The 20,064-nt window shown below is 42.9% G+C and overlaps 1 protein-coding gene across 1 annotated transcript; it reads right to left on the bottom strand.

Annotated features, from left to right (window-relative positions):
• Nucleotides 1-646: 646 nt before the first annotated feature.
• TMEM154 (transmembrane protein 154) lies at nt 647-19,633 on the bottom strand. The gene is made up of 6 exons (XM_010205584.2): nt 19,477-19,633; nt 10,928-11,239; nt 9,172-9,199; nt 7,616-7,701; nt 5,949-6,009; nt 647-2,209 (listed from the first exon to the last, which is right to left on the bottom strand). The coding sequence occupies exons 1-6, from the start codon at nt 19,541-19,543 to the stop codon at nt 2,194-2,196; spliced, it is 570 nt and encodes a 189-aa protein (XP_010203886.2). The 5' UTR covers nt 19,544-19,633; the 3' UTR covers nt 647-2,193.
• Nucleotides 19,634-20,064: the final 431 nt, after the last annotated feature.

Genomic DNA, 20,064 nt, shown 5'->3' on the forward strand with positions numbered 1-20,064 from the left:
TAGAATTAATAGTAACCACAAACCAACAACATGCAGGTTCCAGCTTCTTTTCAAATGCCATGGCAGGCCCAGTTAGTGCATTGCACTATCACAGATGCATGGCTAGGACAGGATAAAAGATCACCAGCATATCAAAACTGAGTTATGCCATACAATGTCATTCAGCTCCCTTAGACACCGGTGTTGCAAACTGCTGATCACCACTGACTGCCCTCCGACCACAGCGCCAGTCATGTTCTCAACATACATCTCTCTATCTTATACTGTTAAAGAAAATATTTTCTGTTTTGGGCATCTTCAAGTAACTGTTTTGTAAAAACTGTAGGAAGTCTGAGCGTAACATCTTTGTCTCTTGCAAAGAAGTCACTGACAAAGATGCTACTGGAAAACATGAACTTCCATTTTATGAATTTCCTGAATGTTTGTCTTTCACTTTTTTCCCCTTGTGACTGCATTATTTAAAAACTGTGTTCTAGAGAATGAGGTTACTTTTCAGAAACTTGTGGAAATGCAGGGGTTTTTAAAAAATATTGTGAAATATGAACCTAAAAATACTGTTTTCAAAATGAAAAATCATCCAAGAAGGGAAAATGAATTTACTGTCACTCATGTTACATCAAATATTTGCAATAAGTGGATTTGGAACAATGAAGAAACAGTTTATTCTTGGAGAAAATGACTAGTAAAATCATATTCAGTAATGAATTAGTATGGTTAAGCTGTAAACATTCTTTTTATATTTCAACATGTCCTCAGTTATTCTCAAAGCTGAACCCTCTTCTGTATTTGTCAGCTGTTGGTGACACAGCCGTTCATCCCAGAGGCTTGGGGTGTTTGTTTGCTCTCTTTAACCAAGGTATGCGCAATAACACACTGGTGAAATATTTACAGGCAAAACAAAACTGATCATATTAAACATGTATTGAGTGGGGGGAAAAAAATTAAATAGAAGATGAGGATAGGCACGATATGATAGGGTAGGTTATAAGATATGGAAGGATGTGAATTTTTTAAATAAGGTGAGGGAAGCTTTACACAGTCAAGGATCCACTTTCACATATGTTAAATATTTAAACTACATTCATAAGGGACACGCCATCTACAATCAAAGGACACAATTACAATATTTATAGTCTCACCTTGAGGTATCTCAGGAGTCTGAGTTTTTCAGCGTAATTAAAGGTGACCAAGCACATTTAGAAGTCAATGTCTTTCAGATATTTCACGGTCAATACTCAAAAGCAGAAGAAGCAGAAACCTTATTGCAGCTAAATACTTTGATCAAGTAGTTATGTGTAACATATTTATCTAAATGTGTTTGGTAAAGGTACTGAGTTGTTCAATTCTTCAGCCTCTTGTTTTTAAAAAAGAAATATTTTCAAGTGGAATACTCCTGAATTAGGAGGTTGTTAGAGAACAGCACTGGGCAGGGAGAAGGGTTAAATGGTGAAAGCTAGCCCAGGGTACTAATCTGTGGAGATAATGAACTGAAAGGCAATCTTGAAATAATGTTTTTCTCTTCTATAATGCCTTTAATTTGAAAACCAAACAGCATTCTACAAAGACCATGCACTCCCTGTGGGCTGCAGTCACTTCTGCCAAATGCATGAGAGGCTTTTCAGCTGCTCTGCCTGTCCTCAGAGCTGGTCTGGCAGTCCTAGTCTGGTACTTCCCCAGCAGAAGTCCTGTGCAAATCAGTGCACCTTTACCAAAAAGCGAATTAAAAAACCCACATTGTATAGGCATGAGCTTCACATCCACCAAACCAGGGTACCCCAAAACTGTAGATGCTGTTTATATTTTTAAGAAACCAAACACCCACAAAGTATAACAAGTAACCCACCCAATTTGGAACAGAAGTGGTTCTGAATGATACACAACTGAAGAGATAGACAGAAACTATGACTATTTTGAAAACCTTTAGAGGGGAAAAAAAAAAGGCTTCCCTTAATTTGTGATGATCACAGAAGGAATTTAAATCAGCCTCTAATCTTACTGTAGTACTTTTTCTTGTGGTTTTTTTTTTTCCCCTTGGTGATGTTTCCTTTCTGAAGACTAAAGCAGGATACAACAAAAGCATTTGCTTCTCTGTCCTTTTGAGATGAATTATATTTAAATCCAGTTCATCCAACATCTGGGGAATTGTTAGCTTGTGAACTGCTTTCGTTTAGCCGATTCTTTGCTGTTCTGATGTCATGATTCACCATCACTGCGTATACACAGAAAAGAAAAACACACCAGTGCTGTTGAGTTAGTTGTCTCAGCAGGAAATAGTATGCAAGAGTATCTCTGGAGTCCATGAAAAGGTGTTATCAGAAAGCAAATGTCAGCCATGCAATGCAGGAAAATATCACATCTGTGGTTCTAGCTGCTGGCAGAAAGGGCTATTCTGATTTCTCTACTGGTTGGTGGCTACCCAATGCACACTCTCCTGCTCGCAGGAGAGGACGGAGCAATCAAATTGCCCTCTTCCCACAGGTGAGGATAACTTTTTACAGGTGGAAGTTTTTATTCAATCTGTCCTGCTGGTTTTTGCCTTGCTAAATTGCTCTCTACCACATTCTTAATTTTTGGTTCATGCCAACGTTAAAAATGTGACACTTTTTATCAGCTTTTCCAGTCAGCATTACCAGCAGGGGTTTAAATTATCTCTGAAGTTAAAAGGGGCACTCATCTTAATATGTTGCATGTTTCTTTAAGTACCTTGCCAAATGAGGCACGGCCTGCAAAAGGAATAGTTCTTTCTGTTCCCCACCCACAACATCGCTCCCCTAAGAAGGGGTCACCCTTTTCCAGACTTGGAAGACTAGGGTGGTGCCCAGCAGCATCCAAGCAAAATCAAACCCCCTTGGGAGCTGGGGAGGACTGCTTCATTTTATTCAGCGGTCTACAAGGACCCATGCTATGAAGGGGATGTGCTGTGCATCTGTTTTGACAGGAGAGTTAAATGTCCTTGGGCATTTATGCCAGCCTGCCCACTCCCTCCTGCACACACGGGATGGGAACCATGGACCTAGCAAAGCTGGGGAGATTTTGCAGTTCTCTGCTCAGGCACAATTGAGATTTTAGCACTAGATTTCAAAGGGCAAGGTACATTATTTAAAAAAAAAAAATATATATATATGCATATATTTTTAACTCAGCTTGCACACAACGCAGATGATCTCTACCTGCAAAGGAGCTTGGGCTGTCAGGTCTTGCCTTTGTCTACAAACCTGTAGCCTTGATGCTCATGAGGACAAATTTTTGCCATAATATGTTTATTTTGTTTTACTTCACAGTCTTTCACTTTTCTTGCTGAAAAGAGCTGCTGAAAAAATCCATTTATCTGTATGTAGTTCCTTCTGACATTTATTCAGCAAAGTTTGGTCAGGAAAAGCAGCAGATCTTGGTCTGATATGGTTCAATTGTAGAAATAAATGGGAATCATTTTTTTTATTTCTTTGTTTACCAGGAAATCCCACCACTTCAGATACCTTTTCACTTTGAAATGAAGCACATTGCAAAATTTCATATAAAATGAAATTTGAAAAAGCAGTTTTGAGGTAAGGGAAACACTTAGGAAGTTTTCACTACCGCAGGGTTCTGTTCTTAAAAAAAAAAAATTATATTAAAAAGACACTTACTCTGAAAAGTAGTTTTGGAACAATTTTCATTCTGAAAATGTCAAAATGTCATTATTGAAATGCTTAGTCTCAGATATTTTCAAGATGATCTCTTATCAAAGTCATTTCATAGTTCAAAATATTTGGGTCTTGATGTACTCTTTCCAGCATCTCTATGAAGCAGGAAAACAATACTCAGCCATCAGCGTTCAGTGAGGCCTTGAGATGTTTCCCATATTGAAATACCACCAATAAATACTAAAAAAAGAGTTGCGGTAATTTGAGAAATTTGCCCAAACAAAGCAGTCTTTTGGAATCTGAAACTGAACCTAATAATCTTGCACTTTGTATTCAACTAACATCCTTTGTCTGTGCAGCTCTGAATGTTCTAGAGATAAGCCTCCTTTCTTTGTTTGCCTTCTTATAATTTAGAGGCATACATTTCTCCACAGTCTGATCCTTAGACACTAGTCATAAGAAAATATGCTTAGATAATGTGTGTACCTTCACATCGACTGAAGCATACTTATCTGACCAGAACAGCTTTTTTACATCAAGGCTTAAACCTCACTGTAGTACTTTGGTGTGATAATATCTCTACTTTATGGGTGGGGAACTTGAGGTAGAGTATAGCCCAAAGATACCTTTTGGCTGTAAGGAGCTAAAAGCCCCATCTTTTAATGAGGTTAATGCAAACTTAGTACAAAAGCACTTTAGCAAAGACAATACTTAAAATGTCAGCTGAAGACAGTAGATCACAATGACTCCTTTTTCTCTGACAATGGGCTGTTTAAGTTTTGGAAAGTAAACCTAATGCTCAGGACATCATTTTGCCTAAAACACCTTCTGACTGATTTCTGGTGGTGTCAGCCCATGGCTCAAGCATACATTGTCCTATACGCCCTACTATTGCCAGTGTTACACTCAGCAAATCTGGTTTTAGACAACCACTGTGCAGGTGCCTCTCCTTAACAATTTCCTCCTTCTGAGTTATTATTTAGATGCTGGAAGGGAAGACCCAGATGACTAGTGATTCCAGCATCTTTCCCAGCTGCTCAGGGTAATTATTGCACTTGCATCTGGAACCTAGTATCTAAGTCTTTTTTAAAACAAAACAAAACCAAAAACAACATGCCACACCAAAAAAAAAAAAAAAAAGAATAAAAATCTACCTCCTCCTTGCTTTACAAGAATGATTTCTCTTGCAGGAAGCGTAAGCAGAAACCTTTTAAATAGAAATAGCTGTAGAGGAGCAGTCCCATCCAAAAGCTACCCCGAAGCTACAGCTTTGGAGCAACTGGGTTTTTCTGCATTTTCAACTCAGAAAATTCTCCAGCAGTGGTGATTTAACATCACTATTTCACTTCCAAGCAAAGAAACTCATAAAAGAGGGGGATTGGGATATTATGACAATCCACAGTGGGAGGTGCAGCTTGGTCAGAGGCAAGTTGAGCTGAGTTATGTCATAGGAAGGGGAAGATCTAGTTCTTTCTGTCACTACTCCCTGCTCCTAGCCTTGTCTGCTTGCATCCATCGCCTCTACTGCACCAGAGGATTTCTTGGCACACAGGATGGTTTAATTGTTTGTTATCATAACCTGGCACAGAGGAGCTGCTTTGCTCAGTCCCCAAAATGCAGCTGCAGCACAAGCATGCAGGCAAGGGCGATGTGCAGCCCCTTGCTTCCAGCTGGAACCAGAATTTTTAATTAGCGAAAATGGGAGTTTGAGAGGGGCTTGGGGCTTCTGGCCAAAATCCTGAGCCAAGCAGTTTTTAAGTTTACAGGCTGCGAGGACTGGAATTTTGCACCCCTCTGGGATCTCTACTTGGACTGTGAGTTTGTGCCAGCTTCAGGGGAGCACTTCAAGGGGGCTTTGGGAAGAACCTTTGGGTTTCTCTAGAGGTCAGACAAGCCCTAGTCTGGCAGGTCACAGCTCCATCCAAAACATCTGGCTGAGGTTCTCAGGGACCTATAGGCATCTGGTGGGAAAGGGGAGCAGGGTGCCTGTACCAGTGAGGAGTGCCAAGGAAGCTATGCTGAATGCTTGTATTAGCACCTTGGGAAACTGTGATTAAAGTCTGATCAACTAGTGACACTCCATCTGTGCCATCTGGTTGTCTGTCTCACACAGGTTTACAACCACAAGATTATTTAGTGGTGCAATTTGCAGGCAGAGTCCGGTTTAGAAATAAGAGCCTCAAACCTGTTGTTTAAGTTGAAAGGAAAGTCTGTGTACAAAAACTTTAAAAGCTTCAATCACTCTATTTATAATTATGTATTTAAAAATGAGATTATCTTGGAAAGACACTGACTGCATTTATTCAAATAATGTAATTAAAGTACCTTGGGTTGGCAATTGATTCTTTTTCTTCTTCTCTTACAGTGGGCAAACATTCACAGTCAGCTGAAAAAGGGTAAGAAACAAGGTTCTAGTTAGTCTTGACAGTTCTATGCTCATTTCAAAATTGCATCATACCGTCTTTCTGGAATGTAAAACTGCAGATGCTGTCCTGCACCCTTTTATCTGTAAACTCTGCATGACCCCTACGCATAAATGTGACATGTTTTAAATCCTCCTTCCTTTCCATAGGTGTTGCTGTAGTTTGTTTATTGCATATATTTCAGTTGTTTATGTACACTTGTACAAATGAACTACTTCTGAGGACTGTTTCCTACAAACTACCATAGCGAGGACTATTTGTTAATTTTCCATGACTTACAGTTGCACCGATGGGAATTTGCAGCTGGGGTTTAGGGAACACTAATAAAAAAACCCGAACAAAACCCTATGTAAATTATTTGCTCCTCTCCACATGCATAATTTAAGAAAATATTTTATGACACTATTCCTCTGTGTATTGTACTCAGTGTCTCTGTTTCACTACTGCTGCTTAGCACATGTTTTCTGCTAGAGCTTATGGACCGCGAAGGTCAACACCCCATTACGCAGAGTAGTGTGCTCACTAAAAGAAATGCTCCAAAGAGTTTTATGGTCTGGAAAACAAAGCATCTCTAGGAGGTCAGACAAATGAGCTGTTTGGATATAAGGCAAGAAACCAGGAATGAAAAAAAAAACCCAAAATAAAAACTCAGGGTTTCAACATTTCCTAGCCAGTGTAAAGCTGTTAGACTATCATGTCTTGGTGAATTCACACCTTACCAAAGGTGTGCATTTTTTGAGCAGAGCCTTGAAGGAGGATGCCCTTACAGATTACCTGCTTTAGCGGGGGAGTTGAGCTAGATGATTTCTAGAGGTATCTTCCAACTCCTACCATTCTGTGATTCTATGATTTTGACCAGGAAATTTCAGCTGGGAGGAAAATGGAGATGGGTGGGGAGGGGAAGGGAAATACTTAGAAAAAGCTAAGGAGCTGAAGATGCTGCTGGTGGTAGTTACCACAGGTATTAATTGCTCCAAGGGCTATTAGACTTTAAAGAGAGGAAATAGGTGGTGAACAGTGCTGGCAGCAAAGAGCAGCTAGTTTGTCATGCAGTAGAGATGGCAGGTGAGGACACAAAGAGCGGGGAAGGATGTATTCATAGGATCATGGCAGCAATTTTAAGTAAATGATAGTCTTAACTGTGAATAAATGCATGTTTTTTCTACAATATCACAAAGTAGAGCACAGAACTGTAGAAACTCTGAAGACTGAAAGGATTATATGCTTCAGAGAAACTAATATTTAGCATTAAAAATGTGTATTTAAAAATATAAATACCATTTACAGCTAAACGTGTGTTTAATAGAAGTGTCTACTGGAAACTCAAAACATTTATGATATTCTAACATATGTTAAAAATAGGCTCCCACACAAACTAAAATACTCCTCTGAACAATTGTACCTCTGACATTTGTGGTGTTATTTTAGTAACATCGAGTCAAGAACACAGCTAATGTTGTAGGAACTACAACCATGACACATAGAAAATGCCTTACATTGATTTTCTATGCATGGGATCTACATCAGCTAGAAAGAGAGGGATGATAGAGTAGAGGGGTTACCATGTACCATTTTTGTTCAAGCTGTTCATCCATTTATCAAGCTCTTCCATTTCTATCTCCATCACAGAGGGTGTGTCTTCTTCAAAAATAGGACTTGAGAGGAGGGAGGGGATAAAAAAGAAGGCGTCACACAAAATGCTTAATTCGAACAGCTTACAATGTAGTAGTTTTGTATGAGTCTTTCATAATTCAAAACACTTGTATAAACACTTTAAAGCCATCCCAGACTAGTATCACACACAGAATGGTAGGAGTTGGAAGGGACCTTTAGAGATCATCTTGTCCAACCCCCCAGCTGAAGCAGATCCACCTAGATCAGGTCACACAGGAATGTGTCCAGGCAGGTTTGAGGACCTCTAGGGAAGGAGACTCCACACCCTGGGCAGCCTGTGCCAGGGCTCCCTCACCCTCACAGTAAAACAGTTTTTCCTTATGTTTAAATGGAACTTTTTGTGTTCCAGCTTCTTTCCATTACTCCTTGTCCTGTCATTAGATGCAACAGAAACAAGTGATGCCCCAACCTCCTGACATCCACTATTTAGGTATAGTAATCTGTGAAGATGTCAGCCCAAACAAGTGTGAAGGAAACTGCTGCAAAAAGAGTTGAAGTTGCAGTGGTGACACACTGGTGCTGGGCAGAGGTCAGGCTGACTGGGACATCCTATGCAGAGAGACTCAGATGGTGCAGCCTGGGGAATGCCAGAGCACAGGACCAATGCAGCTATTTGAGAACTGCCCCTACTGTAAATAGAAAACCAAAAATTAAAATAGTTTGTCTCTGCCCTGCTGGAACATGTTGCAAAAGTCCTGTTGCCCCAGTGATAAAAGCAGAGGGCCTAGCTGTACTTAACATTGGCAGTGACTTCAGAAGGAAAGGTCACAGGCAGAGTAACTCTGCCTTTATGTAAATGATTGTTCCTGGAGCCACATGGTACAAAAAATATTGTTAGGGGGAAAAAAAAAAGCCACTTTTTTCTCCATGGAGCCAATTTAATAACTTCCAGCATTGATAGCAAGATGTAGCTCCATTAAAGGTAACAACAAAATATTTTCTCTCTGATAAGAGCCGTGTGGCTTTTGGTTTGTTTTCCCAGCAGCCAAGGCACTGCTCCCATGCCAGCTGGGTGAGCCTTTCTGCGTCACCTCAGAGAGAGAAGATAAACTTGAAAAACAGGGGAGCATGACACAGAGCTTATTCTGACTAGTAAAAGCCTGTGATGAGCCTGTGAACTGATCCCGTTTGCTTACAGGGCACCTTGTATTTCTTGTGATGTCTTGTGACTGGTGGAGCCAGGAGTGCCTAGAGCAGGCGCCGGGTCAGCTATGGATGGTGGATGCCTGTCAGTGAGGCCACTCTGACTCTGGTTCACCTGCTCCAGTCTTACGCCCTTGGCTAGATACTGAAGTCACACTTTGCCTCTAGAGACAGCTAACTGGAGCAGTGGATGGCAAAAGGTAGCAGTGTTTAGTGTACAGTTAAAACAGGAGGTGAAGGAGCCAAAAATCATAATAACCTGGTAGATTAAAAGAATAATAAAAAAAAGTGATGTTCATAAACTTTACCTTTTCACATTTTCACTTCCCAGCTCATCTGGAAAAGAAAAAAGTTGATGTTTATAGTTCTGCTCTTTGTATATGAAGGATCTGGACTGCAAGCAAGCCTTGAATAAGGTCATGTAAAATAGGCTGTACTTTCAAAAGGCATAATAGTTGTAGATGAAAGACAATACATCTCACCCTGTTTCTAGTTTTCAGAGGAACCCATTATTTTTTAATCTTGAACACACTAAAAGCAGTTCACTATTAGCTCAGCTGTGCTGGGAGGAAACTGACTGCTAGCACAGCCATAGTGGTACATGGCAGATGCATGCTTCCCTGGGCAAAACAGATGTCATGAGACAGAGGGTATCCTAAAAAAAGCTGGATATGCTGCAAAAAAAGTGCCTCTATTTACAGGAAACATTGGGACATTTTGTTGCAGATTACATGCAGGCAATCCAGCTCTGCCTGGAGACTCTGGGAGCCACTCATGGAGAGAAGAAGGGGAGATGGATTTGCATGGCAGATTAAATCCCAGTTGGGCAAATGAAACTGCACTGGCCAGATATCAAAAGAGATCCAAAGCTAGTCATGAACCTAATACAGTGTAAAAAAGGAGGAAAAAATAGTCTAACAGCCATTATTCAGATAAATAACTTCCTGTCCAGGAATTAGGTGGCTGAAAAGCCTCAGCCCTCAAAAAAATAGAATGAAGGGCTGTTTATAGGTCTCATACTGTGTAGTGTCTTAAATCATTGTTGCCAAAGGTTTTTGACACCTCTCACTTTTTCCAGCACATTTCCTGACTGCAGAGCCCTCCCAGGGCCACAGAGCTGTTTGCTCCTGCCTTGAGGATGACCATAATCTCAACTCCAGCCAACAGGCACAGGGCAAGAAATCCCAAGATTATGCTCCTACAAGGCACCACACTTCCCATCCCTCTGCAGAGTGTATCTGCATTTCAGATCATCTAGAAACAGGTGGGAAAGTAAGTGCCTAGTTGTGAATTCAGAGGTTGCTATGAGGGTGACCTGGTGCTAAAGCAGGTGCACCCTGAGAATGCCCTGAAAAAATGGACTTAAAATCTATGTTGGATGTGTATCTCTGGAGGCTGCTTACAGCTGCACTCTTGTTTTGTAGAGACTAATATGATCATTTTGGGACTAAACTTAACAACTGCATTGTCTTAATATGACACCTCAGTTTGTTTTCTGTGGCTTGACACCCCAAGTTACTGATTTCTTTGCTAGCAGATCAAGGTACCTTCCCAACGCAATACTCTCCCTATTGCAGCACCCAGGCAGTCTAAACACAGGATTCCTAGCTCATTTGCTGTGGTATTGTCATAGCTGTCATTACTCTACAGGGTCCCTTAAAACGCTTTTGCTCGTTCTTGTTTTATTGAAGCTCCGAGCAGCTTTGCCTTGTGGGCAGTACAGGCAATAGAGACATTCAATTCACCTTGTGTGAAGTTATGAAGCATAAAGATAGAATAAGTCCTTGCACCATTCCTGGTGCTGCCAGGGGACAGAGCTCAGTACTGTGGCTCCTGAGGGTGGGCAGCATGAGGAGGAGGTGCCAAGAAGCAGAGCTAGCTCCTGCCCAAGGAGAAGTGTATGTCCAGATACTGCTGGCCTGTCCTGGATCCCCTTTCCTATCTGTCAAGCCACAACCAAAGCAGAGCATCATAAATGTGGTATCCCAGGCCTCTTAGTAACATTTTGTTCCTGTGGAGTACATCCTAAAAATATCCTTCTGATGTGTGAGAAGACAAATTTACCTTGCTTTGACTTTTTCCTTTTATGATGTTTTACAAAAAATATGATCAGCAAAATGAGCAGGATCAGCAGCACGACGGGGACAACGTATATCAAGATAGACTGTTCTGTTGCTTCTAGGCTGTCCTGATTGTTCATGGCATCCAATTCAGTGCTTGGAGTACTCTTTGCTTCAAAGCCACTTTCAGTAGCTCTTGCAGTAACAAGTACTGGCTCATGGTCATCCACAGTTGAAGAAAATGTAGTAGGAGGAAGCGCTACCGTGATGGTGGACAATATTGGTGATCCATCTCCTGAACCATCATTTTCAGAGCCTGCCAAATATATGAGGACAACTTAACATTTTATGTGGTTTATTGGTATTATCAGTGAGTCAAAGCATACAGCTTTAATATTTATTTTTCATTTGACATCTCAAACAAAACCCCAAACAGCAGGTTTGAAGTCTTGGACATCAGACATAAAATTAGATTGCAAGTTGGTCACAAAATCTTACCAGTCCTGACCATGTTCTTCAACTGGCTTTCACTGAGACAGGTCAGAATACACGATCTGTTTGCGTGCAGCTGTCTTGCACAGACTTTTTTCCCCGTAGGTTGACATCCGGTCTTCTGCTTCTCAGTAAACCACACCATCCTGCTTTGCTCCTCAGCCTTGGTGCATATGGCTGCAACCTCTTTTGTCCCACCCCTCACCCAAGCACTCTCTTCAGGGAGACCATTATCCATGGCTCACCAAGACATCTCCCTGTTTCTGTGCCTTTCTCAAAAGTGTTAGATTTGTTTCACTGTGGAAAACAGAATTGATGAGAGGAAGTTTGAAGCCTGCAGAAGCTGAAGATTTTCACTTCTGCATGGACTAGGAGAGGTAGTAGTTAACACGGGGGCTTTACTTGATACAGGTGTAATTAACTGCATTTCTGCCTGATCCTACGAGCTGGCTGAGGGGGCATATGGTAAAGAGTCAGTGCTGGTTTTTCTCCACAAATGCCAAGACTGGCAGTTTTGAACCTTGCTTTGGGATTTTATTTCTTATACATTTTGCAAGAAAAGAGGCTAGAATTTACTCTTTTGGGAATAGCTTTTTTTTCCCCTTTTTTTTCTTTTTGAGGCTAACAAAGAGTCTTTGTTGACTGTCATGAAGTTTAAAGCTTAGAAGTACAGCAAATTCTGGGCTGATGCTGTATTTTATATTGATGCCAAAAATCCTGTCGTAGCCAAAGGTGCAGGACTTGGTCCTTGCATAAATTACACCAACATGTTTCCAAATGCAAAGCCTTCAATAATTTTCGTCGTATGGAATTAAATGATGACTATTTTGTGCTATCTGCCCTTTCAGATACAATGCCAGCGTGGTGCAGCTCTCATTTGATGCAATAAAGCAGGATGGGATTTCATGACTTTTGCAATGACATGTTTCTCCCTGCTCTTGTAAAGTGCTGGGCAGCCATAGTTTCCACTAGAGTTAGCAAGAGCTTAACGTTTTCAGCACCTAAGTGCTGGCATTTCCAATTTCACAGGGATGGAACCAAAAGTACTTAGCATTTTAAATGCTTTTGTAAACACATTAATCTTCATAATGGCCCTGAGAGATGAGCAGTTACCATCTCCATTTTACAAATGAGGAATCAGAAGGGCAGGGATGCTGTCCTTCCCAGAGATGCCAAATGACAGAGGAAAACTGGGATTAGAGCGCTATCTCTTGCTTAGTCCACTCTGCAGCATCTCCTCTCCTGACAGATTTGTCTCAAAGAAGAGACAAGTTTCTCGTGAGACTGCATTCCAGGAAAGCCAATTTCAAACACACAAACAAAAAATTCTGAGTATGACAGAAGTGATTTATCTAGGTTTTTACACTGTGCTTACCACCCAGGCACCTGACTGTTTCATCCTTTCCTAAAAACTAGGGAAGAATTTTAATACATAATACATAATACCTGATGCTTGGGTATAGTATTTAATATTGCAAAGGTCACCAGATTTGTTCACCGCAATATGACAATGAAAATGTTGGCTCTTCAGTGGCAAAGCACTTCGTATCGATAGTCTCTCTGTCACTTTCTTCCCTATTTAGCATTTCAGTCAGGAGGAAAACATGATCTCTGACTCCCTGGCAGGCAATGACCCTTTACACATGTGCTCCCCTACCATTTCCTATGATCTGCTAGCTGCTCTCAGTCTGATGGCAGAGGATGAGAAGGAGACCTCCTCTCCCTTATTAGTTTTGCCACTCATCTTTTCTTTCCCCAGATAGTTTATAGTCCCTGGTGCAGGCAGAAGCTCCATTTCAATTGCTGTCGAGCAGAATGGCAAGGTACTGCTAGAAATGGCCACACCGCAAACCGCAGCGTGACAGGCCACTGCAGCCTCACCAAACAGCCTCTTCCTCCTCTAACCATCATCCTTGAAACCCATCTTTTGCCACAGCTGATATATTGACGAGGACAAGTCCATTGCTTAAAATAGGACAAAGGAGAAAGGCTGTGGGGAAAACACCATGTTTTTAATTTACTTATAGAGCTAAAATGGATTTTTTCAAATGTCTAAAGCACGGTGTGACTTGAAAGCAAAAGCAAGCAGCCACACCTCACTAACTGCAGTGCTAAACTTTCAGCTGCAGCGTAGATGCTGCGCTTCATTTCCATGAGAGACTTTTCCAGTGTCCCTGGTTCTTTTATTTGCCTGTTTTTGAGCTATGAAGCAGATTGCAAATCATTTGTCTCCATATGAAACAGAATTACCTTTTATAATCTTCAGGCAAAGAAAATGGCAAATCCCAGGCAATGACCTTGCTGCCACGAATTTTTATTCATTTTGCATAATTTCACAGACAAAACAGCATCTCTTCTGTGAACACCATTACCTCTTAAATATACCTTTTTTCCAAGTGAGTTAAATACATTTGTCAGTAGAAGGACAGCCAATTGCACCATGTTCTTGCAAGGATATTGCTCATATTTCCTGTGTCTCACCTGCTGCCTCAACACATCTCCCTCCTGCTCTTCCGCCCGTCACCTCTGAGGACCAGAGCTCAAACCTGAGGGATACCCTGCCTCAGATACAGGGGCTGCACATGCTCTTGGGCCACCCATGCCCAACGTCTTTTATGTGGTAGCGAAATCATAACCTGCACCTGGCTGGGCCTGGTGGCTTGCACCAAGGAAGGATTTGTACCTCTAGCCCAGTGGAGAGGGACAGACTCAGGCCTCCCAGTGCAGGCACAGCACTCACCACAGCCAGATGCCTGGACCACAAGAGACCCAGGTGGCCGGTCCTAAGGAACCCTTTTTTTTCATAGCATTTCAGTTTAAAGTGCTCAAAATAGCAAGTGGCCTGTGTTACAGCTGGCCTCAGCGGCTGTTTTGTAGAGTGAACGCAAGCTGGATGTTGCAAGTTTTGGAGCAGGGCAGGACAGCATCTGAAAGCTGGAAATTGTGTGAGATGTTATTAGAACATTTTCTCCATGCCTGGAGGGAGTCAGCTCTGTAGTGGTCATTTATACCATGAATTGTCTTGTCAGCTGTGCATGGGTTTTGTCTAGCCAAGATCTGCTAGCTTCCTCCAAAAGGGAGTCTGTCCATGACATATACTCAGTGTGGAAAACCAAGGCCAGTGGAGTGGAACAAGGTGTAAGTAACGTATGACCATGTAAATATTTCCTTGACTTTGGAAAGTCCATGCCCTTCCTCTTGCTGAGATCAGCCTCGTGCTGTTGGCTACGGCCTGACATTCATACTCAGCCCTCTGTACACCTCAGCCAAGGAGCAGCTGCTCACACAACAGCTGCATCAGCTTCAGCTTTGTCTGGACCACCTGGAGCATGAGTGCTGGTGATTTCTCCCCATGTTGAGGTAAGTGGATGCCATATCTTCAGCCCAGCCCATATTGCTGCTTTCCATGCTTTCAAGAGCAGAAGGGAAAGGGTCTGGCATGTGGCTGTGTTTCACCCTGATAGGGAGCTGGGCACAGCTAGAACTGGAAACTGAGAGGCTGGAGCAGGAAGCTAGGAAGTTTTCAGGTTCCTAACCACAGGTATTAGAGGATCTAGTCCTCAGGGGTCCAAAATGCTTGAGCAAGCACTAGCAGTGGCTCATAAAAGCTTCCATTACAGTTCTTACAAATTACAAAAAGGCTATGTCCCTGTATGCACATACCACGGTATTGCTCGGTATTTCCTACTTAGAAAATGTGCTCAGATTAGTGATGGGCTTGACATGAGTTTTGGAGGGGCTCCCAAGCCTCCCTTCCAAAGGAGACAGAGGGAGTCAAATATACTGAGCAGCTTTACAGACTGGAGTTAAAACAAACAAACATTTCTGTTGTCGCAGCATTTCTTCCTCTGAGGCTTGTGCTCTAGCACTCAGAGGTGGCAATAGGAGGTTCTTGATGAAGTAAGTGGGCAAACAGGTTTCTGATTTCAGCTGGATGTGAGGCAAAGGGAAGTATCTGGCAGTCAGCACATTTGGTTCTGCTGTAAATCATCAGTCTCCCTGCTGACTTCTCATCAAACTTGAGGATTGGAATCTCTGAAGGGATTTTTTCAAATTTCACTATAGCACCAACTTACAGAACAAAAAGGAATGGGACAGAGGAAAAGCAAGGACTAAGTTAATGAGACAGTCAAGCTCATCAGTTTGAAAGGAATCCTTTTGTTTCTCCAAGCTTTTCTATAAGCTATAGGAAATGCAGTGAAAGGAAGGCTCACAAGAGAGTGACAAACCAAGTAAAAGCCATAAAGCTGTGTTTGCTGGCGTGGAGTTACCACATTCACACACACATTCCTTCTGGTGGTATAGTCACGCCACTCCACATGGTCAGTATGATCCCCTCTCGCAATGTTTGACTCACGCCTGCTCTGTTCCTCTCCATGCATTTCACATTGCTGTAAGAAGGGCTGTTCCTTGCCATGGCCAGGGCTTGCCCAGCTGCCTGTTGCAGCAGGTCCCACCTGTCAGTCTGGCTAGAAGAAGAATCCTTAAAAGCCTGCAGGCTAGCTGTCGGGTACATATGCTCTTCTGATGAGGCAGCACAAACATTTCAGGATGGCTAATCTGTAGAAAAGATCCTATTAAAATGCGATGCTTAGAAACTGTTTTCTAGGTACAACCTGAAAGATGAAACAACTGTTTAATTTCATTTACAGACATTGCAAACTGCTTTCTCCTCACTGTACTTCCATCTGGATGAAGTGCTACATTAACTGCCAGTGTTGCAAATTCAGTCACGCGTCTCGAGTCAAACTGTGAACCCGTCGTCTCATTTCTCACCCTCAGTACTAAAGGTTTGCCAGACCAATTTGTGCATTTAGTTGCATATACTTAGTCTCATGGCCTTCTAGCTCTGCATCAGTGATGTGCGCGTGACCTCACTGTGATGCAAATCTCTTGGTGCGCCTTGCTCTCCAGAGGACCCTGAAATTAAAGATTCAGAAGCTCTGAAGGCTCTCCAGCTATCATAAAATATCTTGAGGGAAAAGAGACTGGGGTCACCGACTGAAATTTAGTATGCAATCTTGCTGATGTAAATGAGAGATTTTCTGAAATATCCCTGAAGCACTTGAATAAAGCACAGTGGGAATTTGTGTGTGTGGGCAAAAAGTAGGAATAGGAATAAATATGCACAAGGAATTGATGTGTTCAATAAAAAAGCGTTTTCATCTGCTGCACTTTGGAAAGACAGAATGTAGCAAATCTCATTTCTTATATTGTTGCTTTGCTAGAAAATTGTAACAGGAGATCTGGATGGATTCAGACACATTTTCAAGTTCATTAGTCTAGGGGAGGAACAGGTTAAAAATACTATTCCCTTAGAGACCTTGGCTCTGTAGGGGACTTTACTTAAAAGGCGTTTCTCTGCCAGAGACAGAGCTGCTGCCTGTGTTCACGGTACAGACTGTTGAATATCTGAATATTTGATAGCAATGTTTCTTTGCATGACAGTTCAAAACAAGAACACAGAGACACAGACAAGATAAAGCACTACCTGCAACCACCCCAGCTCTTCCACTTAACAATCTTCCACGCCTCACTGATCCTCTTTCTCAAGCATTTTCTTTCTCCCCACTTCAAATAACTCATGCTGTGATTTCCCTTGTCTTTCACCAAACACTGAGGGAGATAGCATGCTCTGGGAAATGTCCATAGGGTCAGAGCCTTTTCCAGGAAGATACAATGAGGGCCTCAATACTTCTTCCCAGGGTCAGCACACACCTAGGTAGGTCTTCAGGGCTCCTGCAAGACTGAGCAGTGAGCACCATCATCTAGAGCAGAGATGGCCATTGCTGGCCCTCAGCAGGTCACCAGCAGGGCTTTCTGCCTGCATAAAGCAAGGGACAGGCAAGGGGAAGGGGACTGGTGCAAACGCCAATGCCCCCTCATTATGAAGCTGGAAGAGGGCCAGTACCCAGAGCTGAGACCTCAGGCATGCTCTTAGAGCTACCAGTTTAGGATAATTATAGTGATGTCTGTTAATCATAATCCCAATGGCAAGGCTAGGGTTTTACAAGGTTCCAGTATGGTGTGGGAACATGACTTATAAAGGCTTCTATCTGTCTGTGCTGCAAGATTTAATCATATCCATATTGCCTGTTTTGTAACTGGTTTCTAGACAGTAGAGGTGAAAGCTGGGAGATCCCCAAAAGCTTCTGCCTTCCTTCACCAGCAGACAGTTTGAAAGGTGTCTGGGACTGGACAAAAAAAGAAAAAAGGTCCTTTAAGGGTCCTGCCCTATTTTTCTGTGAGAAAGGAGGGGTAAGAGCAAAGGATCCCCCAGGAGACTGCCCTCAGCAGAGGGGATCCTACCTACCAGTGCCTGTGGGTCACTTAAGTCCCTACACAAACTCTTCCCCCTCCAGTTCAATTTTCCCCCAAGGCTCAAGTTCACAGCTTTCACCCTCCCACCCTTAGGGTCAGTGTAAGCCCCAAGTACATATTGGGGCTGGCTGCACAAGAAAAAGCTTCCTTAGTATGGGGAGCAAGGATCCCTGCTCTTCTCCAGGCAAGTGCTCTCCTTCCCTTTCCCCAGCATCTGGGTACTGGCTCAGGAGAGCCAGGGCTGACAGCAGCCGGGGAGAGGTCCAGCAGGACCAATTCACTCCCATGGAGGAACCACTCCAAAATCAATCAGAATGGCCTTACTGGTAGGGAGTGTCTAAAGGTTATGGGGAGTGGGTTGGAGCACCAGATGTGTGACATCTACTTGGTGCTTTGTGCAGCCTTTAATGCTGCACAAAGAAGGGCAGGGGGAGCCTAGCTGTGAGCTGGGGGAGTAGGAGACTGAGGTGTCCCTCCACCCTATGGAGATGGTGATGAAATACTAGCAATCAGTACACTGCAAATGAGCCCAGGAAGCCAAAGCCTGATGACTGTGTTGCTTGCGTCATGCCCCTCCATTTCTCTGGGACCTCCCTTATGCTCTGTCCATGGCAGGATTTTTTCCTGAGCTACATTCAATGCCTCCTGCATATTTTCCTAACATGTCTGTAACACAGCAGGGCTGTAGCAATGCAGACAAGACCAAACCATTTTTATACCTCCCCTGCTTACTCTTACAGCTAAGCAAGAGCCCTAACCACAAGCAGCTTGGCAGCACACTGGAAGCCAGCAGCCCCGTTTTACTCCTTGCTTATAGTACTGATTTCAGGGAAATAATACCTATACCAACCCACCTATTTCATCAATGCATTTTAAAACCTTAATAGAAGCAGTCTGGTGATAGCTGAGACTGGCCATTCTCTCTCCCTGCTTTCTGGATAGCTCTCACTCACTACAGCATCACAGAGGTGCCAAACACTTCTAGTCCATACCAAGGCACTGGCAGTGATGTGTTTGACACCGAAAGGCATATAAGCACTGCCTGGCAAGGTTTTAGTAAAAGAGCTGCCTGTCTTGCACAGTCCCCAGCTGCCAAAATGCCAGTGGAACAAACTACCACCCACATTGACTCTGCAAAGACACCCCAACACTTCAGCATTTTGTCGCAAGCAGCTTTTCCACTCACAGCTCTTCCCTTCAGCAGTCAGGACCTAAATCTGTGGTGACAACCACTTCGTTTTGCAGCTGAGAATTCAAAATATTTCTCTCCAGAACCGGCTGTTCTTTTGTTAAACCAGTTTCGGTGCACCAGGACTATGAAAATCAGCAGCTGGCTTCTGAATGGAAGTGGTACTGTCTCCAACTTTACTATTAAATGCTGATAGTTTGGGCACAGGGTTAAAAAAGTACAACAAATGATTACAATTAGAACCAAAATGCCTAGTGGGACAGTGTGGAAACCCCAGTTCCCTACACGCCTGCAGTTTAGGAACTGTTAAGAGTTGTAGCATTTGGTTGCTGCCATTTAGAGTTAGGTCTAAGGCAGAAAAGTCAAAGCTTTGAAAAAGTCAGACAGCCTAAAGCAGAGTGGGTAAAAAAGCTAAAAGAAGCAGAGAGCAAGTCCCCACAGAGCTTCTCCGAGGGCTCACTTTGGCGGGTGTTGCCCTCTGACTCGGTCCCATTGCTGCAGGCACGAAATGCGGTCCCACCTCGGAAGGCGAAAGGCGCTTTTTTACTCACCCATGCCAGCAGATCCCCCAGCCAGTGACAGGGCAGAAAGCAGTGCAAGGAGGCTTTGCTTTCGCATGTTCCCTTGGCGGAGTTTCCACCTGAGGGGCGCTTCGGCCGGCTCCCTGCTTCACCCGAACATTTACATTTCCTGCTTCCTGCCGGGGTGCATCTCAGCTGCATTTCTTCAGGAGATGGACTCTCTTTGACGGGTTTTAGGAAGTGATGTAATTCCGTCTGGGCCTGTCAAGCAAGCAATGATTGCAAAAGAAAGAAGAAGAAAGGAAAAAAAAAAGCAGTTGCTGCTCTTCAAGCACTAACTCGGCTGGAGCACCTTTATGCTGTAGGTAGGCAAGTTCCTACCTGCCTCTACTCATTTGACTTCCGACTTTACTGCTATCTGTCTTTATCTACATGCAATGTCACGGGGATAAATATCATCCAAATACAAATCAGACCCAAAATTTAATTTATGCATCTTAGCAGGAACGTTTAAGGTTACTCTTCATGGTGGCAGAGGAAGCAGATTTCACTCATGCCTCCCCTCTGCCTTGGTTTTCAAGCTACAGACCCCCCATGGTGGGACAGGACACTGCTTGT

The sequence above is a fragment of the Colius striatus genome, chromosome 3 (assembly GCF_028858725.1).
Source record: "Colius striatus isolate bColStr4 chromosome 3, bColStr4.1.hap1, whole genome shotgun sequence".
NCBI lineage: Eukaryota > Metazoa > Chordata > Aves > Coliiformes > Coliidae > Colius > Colius striatus.